At 44.8% G+C, this 17,814-nt stretch overlaps 1 protein-coding gene and 1 pseudogene across 1 annotated transcript; one reads left to right on the forward strand and one right to left on the reverse strand.

Moving 5' to 3' along the window:
- Window positions 1-4,103: 4,103 nt before the first annotated feature.
- On the reverse strand, window positions 4,104-4,252 carry LOC150015627 (U1 spliceosomal RNA; annotated as a pseudogene).
- Window positions 4,253-4,924: 672 nt separating this feature from the next.
- Window positions 4,925-6,437, forward strand: IMP3 (IMP U3 small nucleolar ribonucleoprotein 3). The gene has a single exon (XM_090269971.1). It carries the CDS (start codon window positions 5,368-5,370, stop codon window positions 5,920-5,922), a length of 555 nt encoding a protein of 184 aa, XP_090126097.1. The 5' UTR covers window positions 4,925-5,367; the 3' UTR covers window positions 5,923-6,437.
- The last annotated feature ends 11,377 nt before the right edge of the window (window positions 6,438-17,814 follow it).

Here is a 17,814-nt window from a genome sequence, read left to right on the forward strand (position 1 = left end):
CCCAGAGCTGGCAGCACCCTCACAGAAGAGGCTTCAGTGGCTTGGGATAATGGCCGCTGAGGGTCCTAGCACCTTAGCCAGACAGAGCCAGGAGCACCCTTGCCTTGGGAAATTTTCTTCATGGCAGTTTCTTGAGCGACATCTTGTAACGACAGAAACAAGCCCAGGCACAACATGGTTTCCTGTTGCTTTGTGCAGCGTCGGGCACCTGGTGTTCTCTCTTGGCCAGCCGCAGCAGAAGCGAGGAGTGAGGGGAGGTCAGGGTAGGCTTCCAGGAAGAGGTAAGGGGGATTTGACCTTTGGTTGGTCAGCCCATTCAGAACATTTTGGGTACTGACTACCAGGCACTGTGCAGGGGCCCTGGGATTACAGCACAAAGCAGTGTGGGTTCCTGCCCTGGAGGGTTTACAGTTCACCCTCTTGACCTCAATTCATCCATTTCTGTCACTGTCTCATTCATTCAGTCATGCAGTCAAGGAAACAGTGACTAAGTGGTGTATTTATTATCAGGTACATGGGTTGCAGAGGAATAAGACATTGTCCTTACTTTCCAGGGGCTCAGGTGTATCTGGAGAAATAGACAGATGCTCCCTGCCTAGTGTGTGACCGACCAGTCCCATGAAATGTGCTTGGGAGGGCACAGATCCCAGCCCAAATGGAGCAAGGATCAAGGAAGGCTTACTGAAGGTGTTGTGAAGCAAAAGCTTCAGTTCCTACTTCCCTTCCTAGATATGCCTTGGAGCCTTACCTACCCCTCTAGCTAGGATTTATTTCCCCCTCATTCTCACTCTCCCCACTTGTTGCAGATTAACTGGCAAAAGACAGCACTGCTAGAGGTGGACACCTTTGGCTATTTTGAGGGTCCTGATTTGCAGGCCTCTGGCTCCAAAACTCAAATTCATTGGTGCAGTGAATAGATCCAATTCCCTCCCTGTGCAGGGCTGGCATTTGACCCAAATAAAGTCTTTTGTACAAACCCCAGAAGCTCAGGTATTAATTTGCATAGAGCAATAGAACTGTCAGGCAAACCTGAATTTTTGCATCAATAAATTGAGGCAGTTTGAGCTGCTCCTTGGGAAGCCCTGTTAAAGGAAGGTTGGCACTGTGAACCTGGAGCCCCCAGGATGGGAAGAGAGAATAGTACAGCAAGTCTCTCAACCAATAACCATAAAATCTTGTCCCCCTTTATAGGAGCAGCCTTGATTCTAAGGACTCAGTTTAGCCTCGTGTCTCTATGACCAGAGCCTGAATACATGGTAAGGGTAGGGGTAATGGGCTGGAGAGAAGAAAATCTGGGAGTTCACAGAGTAGAACAGACAGGAATTTCAACCAACAATATGTGGGTATTAAGGGAAGAATTAACCCACATCTTAAAATATATATATTGACTCCTCTCCCCCACAGACTACTGGCCCATTTCACTGCTCACCTTTGCAGCAAACTCATCAAAATGACACCTATACCAACCAGCTGCCTATAATTAAACCCTTTCTCAATCTTTCTAGCCATTCGTTCACCTTCACACTCCACTGAAACTAATCAAGGTCATCGATGACTTAATAGTGATTCTCAGTCCTCCTTCTACTCAACTTACCAGTAGCATTTGACCAATTTGGTAATTCCTTCCCTCTTCCCATGCCTTGGGGAAACCATAGCCTCCTGGTTTCCTTCTACTTCCCTCATTCATCCTCTTCTTTCCACTAATTCTTAACACTAGAGTGACTACAGTATTGTAGTCCTCTTGTCTTTTCTATCCATGTTCCCTCCTTTGATGTTCTCACCCAGACTCACAGCTTCAAACATCATCCATCTACCAATAATACCCTTTTGTTTGTTTTAACTCTCCAGCCCACCCCTTTCTCTATAACTCCAAATTCACCTCTTTCTCTTTGACTTCTCCCCTTGGATGTATAGACATGTCCAACCCAACATGGCCAAGATTAAATTTCTGATCTTGCTTCCCAAATCTGTTCTACTTGGCACCTTTCCCTATGTCAGATGATAAGTACCTTTTTTCAGTTGCCAAGCCAAAAACTGGAGCCATTCTTGACTTTCCTCATTATCCTGGGACTCCTCTCTAATCAGCATCTCACTGCTACTCTCCTGGTCCCAGCCACCATCTTTCTCACCTGGATCACTGCAACAGCTTCCTAATGATCTGTTTCTACCTCTACCTCCCAATAGTCTGTTTTCAACATGGCACCAGGGTGATCCTTTTAAAACATAAGTTAGATGTCAGTCCCCTGCTCAAAACCCTGCAATGTTCTTATCTCACTCAGCATAAAAAGTCCTTACAAGGGCCAACAATCTTCTTTAACTGAGTCCCTCTTCCTCCCTGCCTAGCCTACTTTGCTTCAGCCAAGATGGCTGTTGCTCCTGACATGCCAGGCACATTACTGTCTTAAGGCATTTGCACTGTTTCCTCTTTCTGAAATGCTCTTCCCCTAGATATACACCTAACTAAACTCCTATAAAATACCACTTCAGTTAAGACCTACCCCAATTAAAATCATAGCCCATCTTCACCCCAAGCCCTTCTGAATCCTGCTGAATTGTTTCATGGCACCACCTGCTAACATATAATTTACTTATTTAGCATGTTTATCTGGGGAGAAGGAAGTCAGCCAAGAGTCCAGCTGCAGACATGTTGAGCAAAAGCTGGAAGGGAATGAGTCTAGGGGAATATGAACAGTGGAGAGAAAAGTGCAAACTGGGAGAATATATTTGTACCATATAAAACTGGTTAAGGATTAATATCCAGAATATATAAAGAACACCTTCAAATCAGTTAGAGAAAAAGAGCAAGCAATCTAAGTTTTTTACTGCAGCTGTTGTAACAAATGACCCAAATTACTCCAAATGACTTAATGCAAATTTATTATCTTACAGTACTTAAGATCAAAAACCCAAACTAGGTCTCACAGGGCTTAAATCAAGGTGTCAGCATGGCTGTGTTCCTTCTGGAGATTCCAGAAGGAAAAATCCATTTCCTTGCTTTTTCAGGATGACCATATTCCTCTCCTCTAGGCCCCCTTTCATCTTTAGAACCAGCAATCACATCACTCAGACCTCTGTTTCCATCATCATATCTCTTCTGGTTCTTCCACCTTCCTCTTTCACTTACAAGGACCCTTGTGACAACAGGGGACCCACCCAGATAATCCAGGATAATTTCATCATTTCCAGATCCTTAATTTAGTCTTATCTGCAAAATCCCCTTTGTCATGTTAAGGTAACATACTCACAGGTTCTGGGTGGACATCTTTGGGGGGCCATTATTCTACTTACCACATAATCTAATAGAAAAATAGACAAAAGACATGAAGAGACATTCCAAAAAGGAGGAAACACATATGAAACCTTTATTCATCAGGGAAATGAAAATGAAAATCACAATAAAATACCATCACACACTCCTGAAATTGGCAAAAAACTTTAAAAACTAATAATTGAGAATGAGGAGCAAAGGGAACTGTCATTCACTACCAAAGGACTATAAATTGGTACAACCCTTTCATTAAATATCTAGTAAGGTTGAACCTGCATGTACTTTACAACTCAGCAATTCTGCTCCAAGATATTAGAAGTTATTTTATGTATATGTGGCAACGGAAGACCTATAAGAATGTTACTGGCAGAACTGCTAAAAAAAAAAAAAATGTCCCTCCAAAAAATTCCAACAGGAGAAAAGATTAATAAATTGAATGGAACCAAACAATTAGCTCTCTGCTGGTCCACAGGCTACACTTTGAGTGAGAAGGAGGCACATTTAGGGATGCATGTGTAACGATAAAACTATTTTTCTTTTTCTTTTCTTTGCCAGGGAGAGCGTGAATACAGTCCTCCAGTACCGAAAATTATGTAGTAGTGTCCCGGCCAGTGTGACTCAGTTGTTTGAAGCCACATCCTGTAATGGAAAGGTTGCAGTTCCCACTCCCAATCAGGGCACATACCTAGGTTGCAATTAGATCCAGGTTCCTGCTCAGATGATCCCACTCCAGGCACGTAAGGGAGGCAACCAATGGATGCTTCTCTCTCAAACTGATGTTTCTCTCCCTTCCTCTCTCTAAAAGCAATGGAAAAAATGTTCTCTGTTGAAGATTTAAAAAAAAAATTTTTTTTTTAATTATGCAGTCGTGTTTCCCACATTTGGAGAAGTCGCAGGGGTCAGCACATCCAGGGTGCAATGGATAAGCCTTGCTCTGGGAAAACCGTCTTCATGATTATGGTATCTGTCCTGCCAGTTAAGTATAAAACTATTTTTCTTTTTAAACAAAGGTTGGGAGACTGGCCAGTAGATGAAATGGTCCTGGTGACAATATTTTAAACTGGCTGTTGGGTTTTTAAGTATTAAATGTACTTTATAACTTACATATGATACAAATACTATTTTCCATACCAAGTATTATACTTGAAAGAAAGAAAAAGACAGAAGGAAATAAAGAAAGAAAAAAGAAAGAAAGAAAAGCGTACAAAAAACCCCAAAATGATCAACCAAGAAGCTAGGTGGTGTCAAAGGCTTGGGCAAATGAAGAGGTTAGTCTTGCAGCCTGCACGCAGATATAACTTACAGAAACAACTAAAATGGTTACCTTTGTTAACTCATTACTAGGTGACCAAGATATCCACCCTGTCAAGGAAATTCGTTTGAGTACGCGCTGAACGGTCAGGGCTTGTTCCTACTATCCAAATTTCTCAAACTTGCTGGGTTTTATGAATCAAGTGGCACTCCTGTCAAAATTCAGATATGCAGGTGGCTCCCGTATAGATCCCCATTCTGTGCGTGTAGGAAGCGGCCGAAGCATCTGTATTTCACAGATTCGCTGCAGCCCAGCCCCATTTAGCAGGGAAAAAAAACCGATCCGCCCGCGGGTTGAAGAACCTGGCTCTGGCGATGGGCGGGGACTGCTAGGTCAGCCCACGGGTTGGCAGACTTCGGGAGGCCCTCAACAAAGTGAAAGGAACCTAACGGTCAGCACTACGGAAACCCAACGAAACAAGCACCGTCCTCCCTCCTCCTCCTTGCAACTGGCCTCTTTAGCTCTTGCGGGGAGACTCTCCTGGGAGTCCCTGAAAGAGTCTCCTGAACGAGAAAAAATGATTACCGTACTAGAGGGCTGGGACCTGGCAATTTACCACCACTACAGCCGCATCCCATGACTCTCGGGTGAGGAACGAGAAGAGACGCGAGACACAGTGTTGGGGCGTGAACCCACTCTGACCAATGGAAGTAGGGGGCGTGGTCACGAACATTTCTTTCATTGGCCAAACTGGCGCCGGCCAGGTCTTAGTGCGCACAGGCGGACGTCGCACGGCACCCGGAACTCGCTCTCTGTCTTGCTTCCTAGGGAGCCTGCAGTCGCCATTATGGTACGAAAGCTTAAGTTCCACGAGCAAAAGCTATTGAAGCAGGTGGACTTCCTGAACTGGGAGGTCACTGACCAAAACCTGCATGAGCTGCGCGTGTTGCGGCGTTATCGGCTGCAGCGGCGTGAAGACTACACGCGTTACAACCAGCTGAGCCGTTCTGTGCGCGAGCTGGCGCGGCGCCTGCGCGACCTGCCGGAGCGCGACCCGTTTCGCGTGCGCTCCTCGGCCGCACTGCTGGACAAACTGTATGCTCTCGGCCTGGTGCCCACACGTGGCTCGCTCGAGCTCTGCGACTTCGTCACGGCCTCGTCCTTCTGCCGCCGCCGCCTGCCCACTGTACTCCTTAAGCTGCGTATGGCGCAGCACCTCCAGGCTGCCGTAGCCTTTGTGGAACAGGGCCACGTGCGTGTGGGCCCCGACGTGGTCACCGACCCCGCTTTTCTTGTCACCCGCAGCATGGAGGACTTCGTAACCTGGGTTGACTCGTCCAAGATCAAACGGCACGTGCTGGAATACAATGAGGAGCGTGATGACTTTGATCTGGAAGCCTAGCGGGTCTTCCCCCGCCACTGCTACATTTTATAGGTTGCGAAGCTGAGACCTGATCGTAGAGATTCTGTAAAGGCGCCTTTCCCCGAAAGTGTGTCAGCCAGTCGTAGCTGCAGGTCACACTTGAAGCCAAAGGGTATGTCCCTGTTTTTCACGAAATTTTCTCAGCCCTTGGACTATCGATAATTAAATGACTGCTTTGAAACAATGGGAAGCGGTTTTGTGCTGCGTTGGGGAACTATTGGGTTCTTGTTCCTTGAACGTTGTAGTGTGAAAGCAGAAACTTTGCACTCTGTCCCACCCCCGCTTTCCGCTTATTATGTCCTAGCGGGACAGTTTGGTTCATTTAGTTCTAAGTCTTGCTCCCGTTCGTGATTAAGCTGTGTACCAGTGGTGGAGAATTTGGTCTTAAGTTTTCATGAAATGGGTGAGACTTAAGTGTTTAGTATCCCGTCCCTTGTTTAAATGAATGCTTTTTCAGTGCCAATAAATGGTCCAAATGCTTTGTAAGTGCAAAATTTTGCCTGTCTGATTTTTTCACATAAGGTCGTATCTGTAGGCCTTCTTGGCTCAGGAACCCAGAGGAAAGGAATAAGGGTCAGCAGCTGTCTGCAATTAGGTGAAGCCTTCAACAGGGGTGACAAGTGAAAGGTTGCGGGGTGTTTGTTGTACGGGGCTGGGCAAATTTGTCAGTTTACCAGTCCCTTCCTCAGAATGAATTTCCACAGAACTCTTTCCCACAGAACTGTTAATATTCCAGCCCCAGGAAATATCATTCCTGTTGTTTGGCCATCGAGCTGTTAGAGGTGTCCCAGGAGGTTCCTGGAAACTTAGATATTATTAGGGGTGGGAGAGAATTGGAAGGAAGAGTAGGGGCACACCTTGTTTTACACAAGGCTTCTACAAGGAGAATAAATAGAATGCCAAGACCAATGGAATGGCTTTTACATGTGCCTCCTCCATACCCCTTGGTGTGAGGCAGCACTTTAAGGAACAGTGAAGGGAATGAGGCGCAAGGGTTGAAAATAACAAATGCTTTACTACGTGCCAGGCATGGTTTTAAGTACATTACATATCTTAACCATTTAATGCAATACCCCTATGAAGTAGGGAACCCAATTACTGTATTCTCTACTTTTCAGGGAACTGAGGCAGGAATGGGTCAAGTTACCCCAGACTGCATAGCCAATAAGTAGTGGAGCTGGAATCATGCTCCCTTTAAGAAACTCCACATTGGCACAGTTGACACTTAGGATGTGTCAGGTTTTTTTTTAAAAAGCTCTCAACTGTGCCTCAAATATTAATAAGATGCCCTATATACACATTTATTTGCTACTAAAAATTAAAATAGCACATTAAGAAGTATGTTACCCATCCTGAAGCCGCCACACCAGGGCCAGCAGGGAGGCAGCAGTGCCAGACATGCCAGGCTGCAACATCTATAGCCCAGGGCCCCAAGTCAACTCTACCCCTTAGCAGCCTCAGCTTTGCAGCCCCTGAGAAGGCCGCCTCGTTGTCCACCAGTCAGCTATGAACACCTTCGTCAGAACACACGGTGCCTTATCCCACAGCAGAGGAATCCATGGGGGCAGCAAGCCAGCCAAAGGGATGGGACAGGGCCCCAAGTCAAGCCCCCCAACCCTCGTGCAGCAAGACACCACTTCCCTTTTTCCCTGGATGGCAGGAAACCTGTGTATTTAAAAACAACAAAACCAAAAAAAGGCTGTGAATAAAGTGTTTGAGGCTTTTAAGCAATCACCCATGACGTGCCCTTGGGAGAAAAAAAAAGGAGTATGTTACAATTCAGCCTGGCTGCTAAGGCTCAGTGGGTTGAGCGCCAGCCTGCGAACCAAAGGGTTGCTGGTTCCATTCCCAGTCAGGGCACATGCCTGGGTTGCTGGCCAGGTCCCCAGGTCGGGGTGTAAGAGAGGCAACCACACATTGATGTTTCTCTCCCTCTCTTTCTCCTTCCCTTCCCTTCTGTCAAAAATAAATAAAATATTTAAAAATATATACATGTTACAATTCAAGTCTAGTTAATGCACCCTGCACTAATGCTCTAGCGGAACCACTCATTGTTTTCTTTTTTATATTCCTTTCACACAGATTACATGCTTTTAAATCTTGATGTTGGGTGTCATCTTATTGACTTTAGGCTTCTAAAACAACAACACTGAAGACCTGTTAGTGCTTCTTTCAGTCAAATAAAAAAGGAACTGAATTATATTGAAGTCATTCAAATACAAACAACATAGATTCTTTGTCAGGGTCCCCCTGGGAAAGTATTGAGACTTGGAGCCCCGCACAGGCCAGGCAGAGGAAATGAAGCCTGTAAGACCTGACTGGAAAACCAGGAAAGTTGGGTGCATACGTGCCTCAATGCTATAGCCAGTGGGCCCCTGTGGGAATTGGACCATGAGAAAATGCTTTATGTCCTTTGAAGCTTGCCCTGTTCTTTTACCTCATTTGATCACTTTATCATACCAGCAGCAGAGGTTTTAATTTTAACTCAAAATGAACTTACCCTCCCTATTTTATGGCCATCTGAAGTCTTTGTGTCCAATACACCCTGACCCGAGGGAGATTTCAACTGTTCCTTCAATTGTTATCCCTGAACAATATCTGTTTTCTATAATCAGCACTGTTTAATATTGGTTGATGAGCCTTACGTGCATGCTATATGCCCTTAATCTTACTGTTCGCAATAAAAGACCTTGGAGGAAGGGAATCAAGGCATTTGTCTCTCAGACATTTGCTGGCCTTTTCTTCCCTAGCACAAGCCGCCTGGGAAGTCTTCATTTCATCCATGACACCAGGGGATCTCTGCAGGTCGGGGATCCCCAGCAATTCTCTATAAGTTACTGGCATCAAGTTAGACGAGAAAATGATGCAAGAAAAAGACATCACAAAACTTTTATCAAAGGTTGTCAAAATATTGATAATGCGGTTTCTCCTAGCATAGAGTAGCTTTCCCAAACTGCTGCATAATGACCTTAAAATTACTAGCAAGAAAAAAAGTACAAGAATGAGGTTTATGACTAAATGTCATAATTATTCCCCATGCTAATATTATCAGAAGACTCTCCATGAAATAGGCAATGATGACAACTACATCTAGATTTTCTTAATATTGATTCAATCTCAAGTTTCGTCTCCTGTGTTTTTGTTTGTTTGTTTGTTTTTTGAGAGAGAGTATGTTTATTAAAGCGGGAGACAGTGAAACAAGGAAGAGCCTAGGATAGAAGAAGCAAGAGGAGAGACCTAGGCCAGGCTGCTTTGGCTCTCTAGAAACGTTATGGGAAAGGAGTGAGCCATGGCAGGGCTACTGTCAGCTCACTGAGAAGTCAGAGAAAAGGGGGCTTTGGGGACAGGTTCAGGGGTAGCCCAGCAACGGCTGCTGTTCCCCATCGCTCCCCTGGTTGCAAGTCTCATGGGGACCCTTAGAGTTCAGGATATGTGTGGAAGGGAAGAAAGGCTTAGGTGTGTTCCCAGGAGGGGGAGCACGCTGGAATATGTGGGTTCTCGACTTCATGCAGAAAAGAATTTAAGACACTAGTGATTTTGAGATTTATTAAATCTGAGGGCAGCAAAACAAAGGAAGGGCTTAAGATAGAAGAGACAAGATCACAGCAACAGGAATGAGCCTAGACTGGGATGCCTAGAGGAGAGGGAGTCATAGTAACAAAGTGAGCCACACTTGGCTTCATGGACTGAGAAAGTTAGTGGTAAAAGGAGGGCCCTTGGAGACAGGTTAAGGGGGTTAGCTCAGGATAGGCTGCCACTGCCTGCTCCTCCCCTGGTTGCAAGTCTCCTGGGAACCTTTAGAGCTAGGAGAAAGAAAGCAAAAGTACCTATCTGAGGAAAGGGGTTGTGGGGATGCGAGTGCTCAAGAGAAACTACACACTGGGTCCTTTGTCTTGAGGATTCTTATCTGTTTTCTAAAAGCAGAAGTTTTAGGGGAAGATTTCAACGATATTCAATAGGTTTCCAGGTGTGTCCTTTAATATGCTGGTGCATCAAAATGAGCATATAGAAGAGTTTGGGATCATTCCCTGGTCAACTTCACTGCTTTACTTTTATCTTGGATTTGTCTGGCTCTAATTGAGCTTTTTTTGTTATTTATTTCCCTGACTTCATTCATTCTGGGGTTTGGCTGGTAATAATGGCACCAACTGGGTTTCTGTTATCTATCTTTTTGACCAGGATGATTTAATCAAGTGTCCTTGGTTAGGGAAGATAAGATATTGTGATTTATTAGCTGGCTGTTAACTGCTCAGCCTTGTTTAACTCTCTTATCTCAGTTTCCTTCATTCCACTTGTCAAGGAATTTTCCTAGCTTCTATCTTGTTCTGTCTCAAGGCAGCAGTCACATCATGGAACATGATGTCTGATAGGAATGTTTTTGTTTGCCTGGTGTCCTGGGACCAAATAGCAACAATGTGACTTAGGGTGGGAGCTCTGCGCCACACCAACAATGTGATGTAGGGTGGGAGCTTTGGGTCCTGTAGCTGGACTTCCTGACAGGCTGGAAACTGAAATCAACCTCTTAGGCAGTTAACTGTTTCTGCATGATGGAGCCTTAATAAAGACTCTGGACACCATGGCCCAGTGAGCTTCTCTGGGTGACAAATACTCCACAAATATTGTCACACATTGAAGCTGCAAGAAGTATACTGTCCTGACTATATGGAGAGAGCACAATGGGAGCTCAGCACTATGTGCTTCTTCCCTTGGTCTTTAATCTGTATCCTTTCCATTTCCCATAACCATGAGTATACCAGCTTTTAGTGAGTTTGGAGAGTCTTTCTACTGTGAATCACTGAACCTGACAGTTTGGGGAACCCCCTGAATTTGCAAATGTTGTCCAAAATGAGAACAGTCTTAAATTAAAAACAAAAATGAAGACAATCTTGTGTGGATGGGCTGTATGCCTGACTTCGCAGTTGGCTAAACTCTCATAACAATTTTTTTCTTAGTAATTTTCTTTAAATCATATTGCATTTCTTTCTACTTTAGTTTAGAAGGAAACTGCGTAAGGAAAAGTTTTACAATCGTGTCTGAGAGAGAAGACAAGACAAATTGCCTTGATGCTTTTGGACTTGATCATAAATTTAAAGTGTTCTATAATAGTGAAATTATAGAATTTACAGAATAAAGACACTGAAGTCAGAGCAGGTGGGCCAACATATTTCCCCCCTAACTAACACCTAGTGGTATCATATCTGCCTGAGTTGCGTTCCTCGTACAGGTTATGACAAGAAGCTTTTGAAGTTAGAATGTCTCCAAGGAAATTCCTTTTTCTGTTCTTGTCCCCCCACCCCCCCTTTTTTTTTCTTTCTTTTCTTCTTCTTTTCCCTATAAGGAACTTCTTGAAGACAAATTAGCCAGTCCATTTCATGAAAACAGGAAAGTGAATAAGCATAAATCAAACCAGAAGGGATCTTCAAGGTAATATTGATTATTTTTATTGTAATCAATGAAAAATGTACTTCAAGTACTTACCAGTTCTTGTCTATTGATAAAATGTCTGTAACATAAAATTTATCATCTTAACCATCTTTAAGTGTACCCTTCACTGGCATTATGTACATTTACATTCTTGTGCATCATTAGCACCATCAATCACCATAATTTTTTCATCTTCCCCAACTGAACCTTTGTCCCCATTAAACACTCCTCCCCATCTCACTCCTCCATCCCCCTTATCCACCTCCACCCTTCTACTTCTGTATGAACTTGACTACCATGGTTATATAAAGAAAAAAATCTGTTTCTCTTCTCTACCACAACATTACTCATAGAATGCTTCACTTCTGACACTCTGGTCACCAAATACGTGTGTGTGTGTGTGTGTGTGTGTGTGTGTGTGTGTGTGTGTGTGTGTGGCGGTTGGAGGGGGCAGGTCACACATCAAGCAATTCTGTGACAAAGATGAGTGTTCTGTCCTGGCTGGTGTGGCTCAGTGGATTCAGCACTGGCCCATAAACCGAAAGGCCACTTATTCGATTCCCTGTCAGGGTACATGCCTAGGTTGTGGTTGGGTACCCAGTTAGGAGCGTGCAAGAGGCAACCTACTAATTCAGGCAATGGATGAATGTTTCTCCCTCTCACTTTTTTCCTCTTTTCCCCACTTTCTGAAAATAAATGAAATCTTTTGAAAAATATATATGAGTGTCCTACAATTCAAATCTGGATGTCTCACAATTGAATTTTAATATTATCTACCTGGATATGGTGTAAGATTGATACAGAGAAATCTGATCAGATCACTGGGGAGGAGTAGGGTGAAGCTGTAGGAGGAGGTTGCCTGAGATAATGGTAAACAGCCTAGGACAGGATAGGCTGAGAAGCTGAATGCTTCCAGAGTGGGGGGATTATGGGCAAGAAGATTTAAAATAAAAAGATGGCAGAGACTGGCTCTTGGGCTCTTCTTCCTTGAGGATGCCTGGATGGTTGCACTGCAGCTTCCTGCATTTCCCAACGGATGGTAATTTGGATGGGAGAAGAAGCTCTGGGCCCAGCCTAGGATTGAGCTGGCCTGGTAGAGGGAAGTAGGGTTATTCTTCTTTGGGTGTTCTAGAGCAGTGGATCTCAACCATTTCAGCACCAAGGACTGGATTTGTGGAGGTGGGGCTAGGGGTGGGAGGTACGAACAGGATGAGGAGCTTAGGTGAGCTTTGCTCGCAGACTGGTTCCTAATAGGCCATAGCCCAGTAGCAGTCCATGGCTCAGGGTTGGGGACCCCTGTTCTAGAGGAAAGAAGCTTGCCAAAATTGTGTAGTTTTGGTATCTTATGTTGTTTTGTTACCCAGTAAAGCAGGGCTTGTTCACTTGGTACCTTGGTGTATGACCCAACAATTAGTGTTGAGAAAAACAGCTCTTTATTTACAATATTCCAACCTGGGGGGCACTAGGAGCACTTCAGCTCAGAGCCCTGTTCTCCCATGATGCCCAGAACTTCTCTTGCTCCTAAAAATGCTATAAATCAAAACCAAGCCCAATAGTTCCCCATTCTTTATCTGGCAGCTCTCTTCTTCAGGATCAGCCTCCATTTAATAGTCCAGAAAATCATGTGCCATGTTGCACTGGATCATGGTGAAGTCCAGGAAAGTCACAAGTATTAAGAGAGTGTCCTCTCCTTATGTCTCGAGTTCCGAGAGTCCAGATGCAGTCTGGGTCTGCAAGGCCGAGTCCTTGGTGGCTTCGAAGACAGTTGGTGCAGGCACAATCAAAGAAGTAGCGTGCCTGCTTTCTGCTTCTTCCTCCTCACCGCAGACCAGCTTCACTACAAATGGCATAGCTGCTTCACTACAGGAAGCATGGCTGAATCCCCTTCCGGCTCATGGCTACTCCCCCTCTTCTGTACTCACTCTTCCCACATGGCCCTCTCCCATGGTGGACCAGCTCTCCTACAAAGCTTCCTAGCTGCTACATCATGGCTCTCTTCCTACACACCAGACCTCCCAGCCAACTCCTGTTTACACCCTTTTCAGAAGTGTGGCTTCTTCCATTACGTCTGCCCGCTTTTATTTTAAATGCTGACCCAGGGCACCATACGTCATTGTTATGAAAATTATCTTAGGCTATCATCTGCCCTTTTACCTGGGAGCAGCATAGCTTCCCTTCAGGAAAGGCTAGTATCTTAAGCCTTTCATTAGCCCTTTAGCCCCGGGCTGCAGCACAGCTATTATCTAGTTACCAACTTGTCATAGATATGCAAAGGACCTTAAAAAAGATGTATTATCTCCTTTCCCCATCCCCAAAACCATGAGATGTGAGGATTTTGGGGAGGGCCACTGCTCTGTTACAGTTTTAGTTTGTAAACTAACCCTCTAGAAATAAGATAAGTTCAAAACTAAGAGGGGGAAATGATAGGTGAACTAAAGTGTCAAAGAGTTTAGCCCTAATTAATAGGCTTACGTGACTAATGCATGTGGAAAGCTGTTATTCCAAAATTGTGTAGTTTTTGAATAAAGACTCCTTTCCTTTATCACCAAACCTTTGCCTCTGCAATTTTGCCTAGAGGGTGGTGGCGGGCATCAGGACCCTGCTTGCTGTTCTGTAGCACCCTGACTGAGGATTGAACCTGCAGCCCCTCACTTTGCAGGATGCTGCCCAACCAACTGGGCCGCACTGGTCAGGGCTACTCACTTCTTTCCTATGTTTCTAGATAGCCAAAGTAGCCCTGCCTAGACTCTCCTGTAAGTTCTTTTCTCTGGGCCCTTCCTTTATTTCACTGTCCTCAGATTTAATAAATCTACTCTCAAAATCACCTGGACTTGTGCTATGAAATTTTCCCTGCACAAAGTCAAGAACCCACACACTACCAGCCTGTCCAAGGCAGACCCACTCTAGGTCTGGTCCCTTTCCAGTGACACCACCAAGGGATTTCATGTAACCCTCTTATGTCTCCTTTTATTTTAATATGTAAAATAAATAAGATTTTATTTATTTTCAGAGAGGGGGCAGGGAGGGAGAGAAGGAAAGAAACATTGATGTGAGAGAGAAACATTGACTGGTTGCCTCTCCCACGCCTGTTAGGGATAAAGAAGCAAGCCAGTGACTCTCAAACCAGTAGGAGATAATTAACAGATGAATCATGGAAAAGGGGCGAGGAAATGACATTCTGCAGCTCCTCACACATATCTCTGGAATTAAAAGGAAGAAGATTGTTGTCACCAAACAGAGAAATGGGAAGATGTAGGTAGCTAGATAACTTTGCAAATAAGTTTGAGATAGACCTATAACTAGATTACCCTTATTTAATTACGCCCTGAGTTAAGTAGTTAATTGCATTAGATTGTGAACCCAGATTAACCAGTAATGGAGAAATGGAGGAGAAGAAGAGGGGAGGGGGAGCTAATCGCGTTAGGGAGGGGGAACTAATCGCATTAGTATAAAACCAGTTTTCTTTGCCTACTTTACATGCACATTCTCCTGGCTGGCTGTGCGCCCGACTCTGCGGACTCGTGAATAAAGGCCTTGCTTTGCTGCTCAAGTCCTGTATCCCTGTTTTTATTGTGAGTGTTTCTCACACGCCCCCAACGGGGTACATGCTTGCAACCCAGACACATGCCCTGACTGTTACAGAACCCCTGGGCTGCTCCAGTTGAAAACAAACCCACGGGCTCTTTAGTTAGGGGCCCGATTGCCCGCCGCCAAAATTATAACTCTCAATACCAGAGTTTGGTGAAAAGAAAAAGAATTGTTTATTTAACAGTTATATAGATTTAGTTATTTGCGGATTTCTGTTGTTAAGTCTTATGCTCTTTAAAATACCCACAAACACATATCCTTGCCTCCCCCCTTCCAAACCAGGCTAGTTTTAGGAAAGTCAGAGAAACCGTTTCCCTACTTTCCAAACACAGTTCAGCTTTACCAGCAGCTGCCAATCATTCAATCTGATTGGGGAGGTCCTTTCTGTGCTGTGGTGCCCTCCAGCTCTCAATGCAGAACCACCTGGATTCTCAGCCTCCTTGCAAACTGCCTTCTTCCTGCAAACCGTGTGGGTCTTCTCTCCTTCTCAAAACTGCATGGCAAGAGCCTCTTAAAGCAGCCTGGAGACCCCTTCTCCAAGCCACATGGAGAAGGCCCCTTCACCAAGCCACGTGGAGGGAGCACACGAGAGAGCGAGAGCGAGAGAGCCCGAGAGCTAGAGTCTCAGAGTGAGAGCACGAGCGAGAGCCAGAGAGTCAGAGCACCAGAGCCAGAGCGCGAGAGCGAGAGCCAGAGCGCCAGTGAGAGCCAGAGCCCGAACGAGAGCTTGAGAGTCAGAGAGTCAGAGTGAGAGCACGAGAGAGAGCCAGAGAGTCTCCCAGAGCGAGCGTCTGAGAGAGTCCAAGTCAGAGCGCCAGAGCGAGAGCGCGAGCCAGAGAGCGAGAGTCCCAGAGTGAGAGCACGAGCCAGAGCCAGAGCCAGAGAGAGTCCGAGCGCCAGAGAGAGTCTGAGTCTAAAATGTCTGCAGCTGCTTATATATCCCTGACTGCGTCATCTGACGCAGTGGGCGTTGCAAACAGTTCTGACCATTCACAGACCCTTACCTAGGCTCTGTGTGCTTTCCATACCGTCCCCTGGTTCAAGACTCCTCCCATCTGCCTGAGGCTTTGGATGCATTAAAGCCATTTGCATAAGAAAGACAGTAGCCACCAGCCTCAGGCATGTGGAAGCATTTGAAAAGCTGCTTACTTCTCCCCATCCCCCAGCAGCAAACTCTGGGGATTTTTGGACTCCCCTGTTTCTGTAACATGACCAAGAATCAAACCAGCGACCTTTCAGTTGGTTTGCAGCTCAGCATTCAATCCACTGAGCCACACCAGCCAGGGCTCCTCCTTTTATTCTAATGTATAAAATAAATTGCAAAATTGCCATTCTCCAGAGCATTTTCTTAGTCTTTGAGGTTTTGCTTCTCTGAAATTGCCATCAGTTTGGTTCAAATAAACTAATAAAAATTCTCTACAGGTTTGAATGTTTCTTACATCAACAATATTAAATCTAGATTTAATTCCTAACCTAATTGCAATTTCAGTTTCTCTTGTGACTGAAATTTTAAGCCAGTCAAGTTTGGAATTTTCTTATCCACACTAGAGAGAGGTAATTTGCCCGATAAAACCCCATGCCTTCCCTAAAGGAAGTAATCCCCTCTTAACTTCTTAGTCCCATCCTCTTTCAGTGGACAAAAACCTTCCATTTGTACAACTCCTTTTGGAGTGTTCTTCCAGTTGCTGGGTGGGATGCTGCCCAATTCGTTAATCACCTAATAAAGCCAATTATATTTCCAAATTTATTCAGGTGATTTTTTTCAATTTTCATTTTTTAGAAAGAAAAGGAGAGACAGAGAGAAACACTGATTTGTTGTTCCACTAATATATTCATTCATTTGTTCTTATATGTGCCCCGACTGGGGATTGAACCCACAATCTTGGGGTTTTGGGATGATGCTCTAACCAACAGAGCTACTCAGCCAGGGCTGATGAATTTTTTTTTAAACAGCATATACTGTTACACAGTGGGGTCCCCCCAAATTCCCAGAGCTTGTGGGTTGGGCTCTGAGCTGAAGTGCTCACTGCCCTTCCCAGGTTGGAATATTGTATATAAAAATCTGTTTTCCTCAATACTAGTTGTTGGGTTTTACACCAAGGCACCACGTGAAAGAACCCCCTTTTGCTCTGTAACAATACAGTACTACGTTTTTAAAAATCCACTTATCTGTCTCTGAACATTTGAATTGCTTTTGCTTTTTAGCTATTTTGAATAATGCTGCTATGAACATGTATATACACATATCCGAGTTCCTGTCTTTAATTCTTTTGGATACATAGCAGGTCCTCTTTCTGTCATTCATTATCATTTGTTGTAATATTGACCTGTAAACTTAACTGTTGTTTATATCAATTAATCTATGGTAAAATTGGTTTTCTTATGCAATTGACCCTTGAACAATGCAAGTTTGAACTGCAAGGGTCTACAGTAGATGTGTTACAGAAACAAGGGAGTCCAAAAATCCCCAGAGCTTGCAGCTGGGGGATGGGGAGAAGTAAGCAGCTTTTCAAATGCTTCCACATGCCTGAGGCTGGTGGCTACTGTCTTTCTTATGCAAAATGGCTTTAATGCATCCAAAGCCTCAGGCAGATGGGAGGAGTCTTGAACCAGGGGACAGTATGGAAAGCACACAGAGCCTACGTAAGGGTCTGTGAATGGTCAGAACTGTTTGCAACGCCCACTGCGTCAGATGACGCAGTCAGGGATATATAAGCAGCTGCAGACATTTTTAGCTCAGACTCTCTCAAGCTCTCACTGGCGCTCTGGCTCTTGCTCTGGCTCTCTGGCTCTCGCTCTCTGACTCGGGTTCTCACTCGCGCTCTGGCTCTGGCGCTCTGACTCTCTCTGGCGCGCTTG

Source organism: Furipterus horrens, unplaced genomic scaffold (assembly GCF_987537825.1).
Source record: "Furipterus horrens unplaced genomic scaffold, mFurHor1.1.pri manual_scaffold_3, whole genome shotgun sequence".
In the NCBI taxonomy this organism is placed as follows: domain Eukaryota; kingdom Metazoa; phylum Chordata; class Mammalia; order Chiroptera; family Furipteridae; genus Furipterus; species Furipterus horrens.

Bases quoted from the DNA above. Each gene is read 5' to 3' on its own strand.
- IMP3 (XM_090269971.1), top strand. From the start codon at position 5,368: ATGGTACGAAAGCTTAAGTTCCACGAGCAAAAGCTATTGAAGCAGGTG.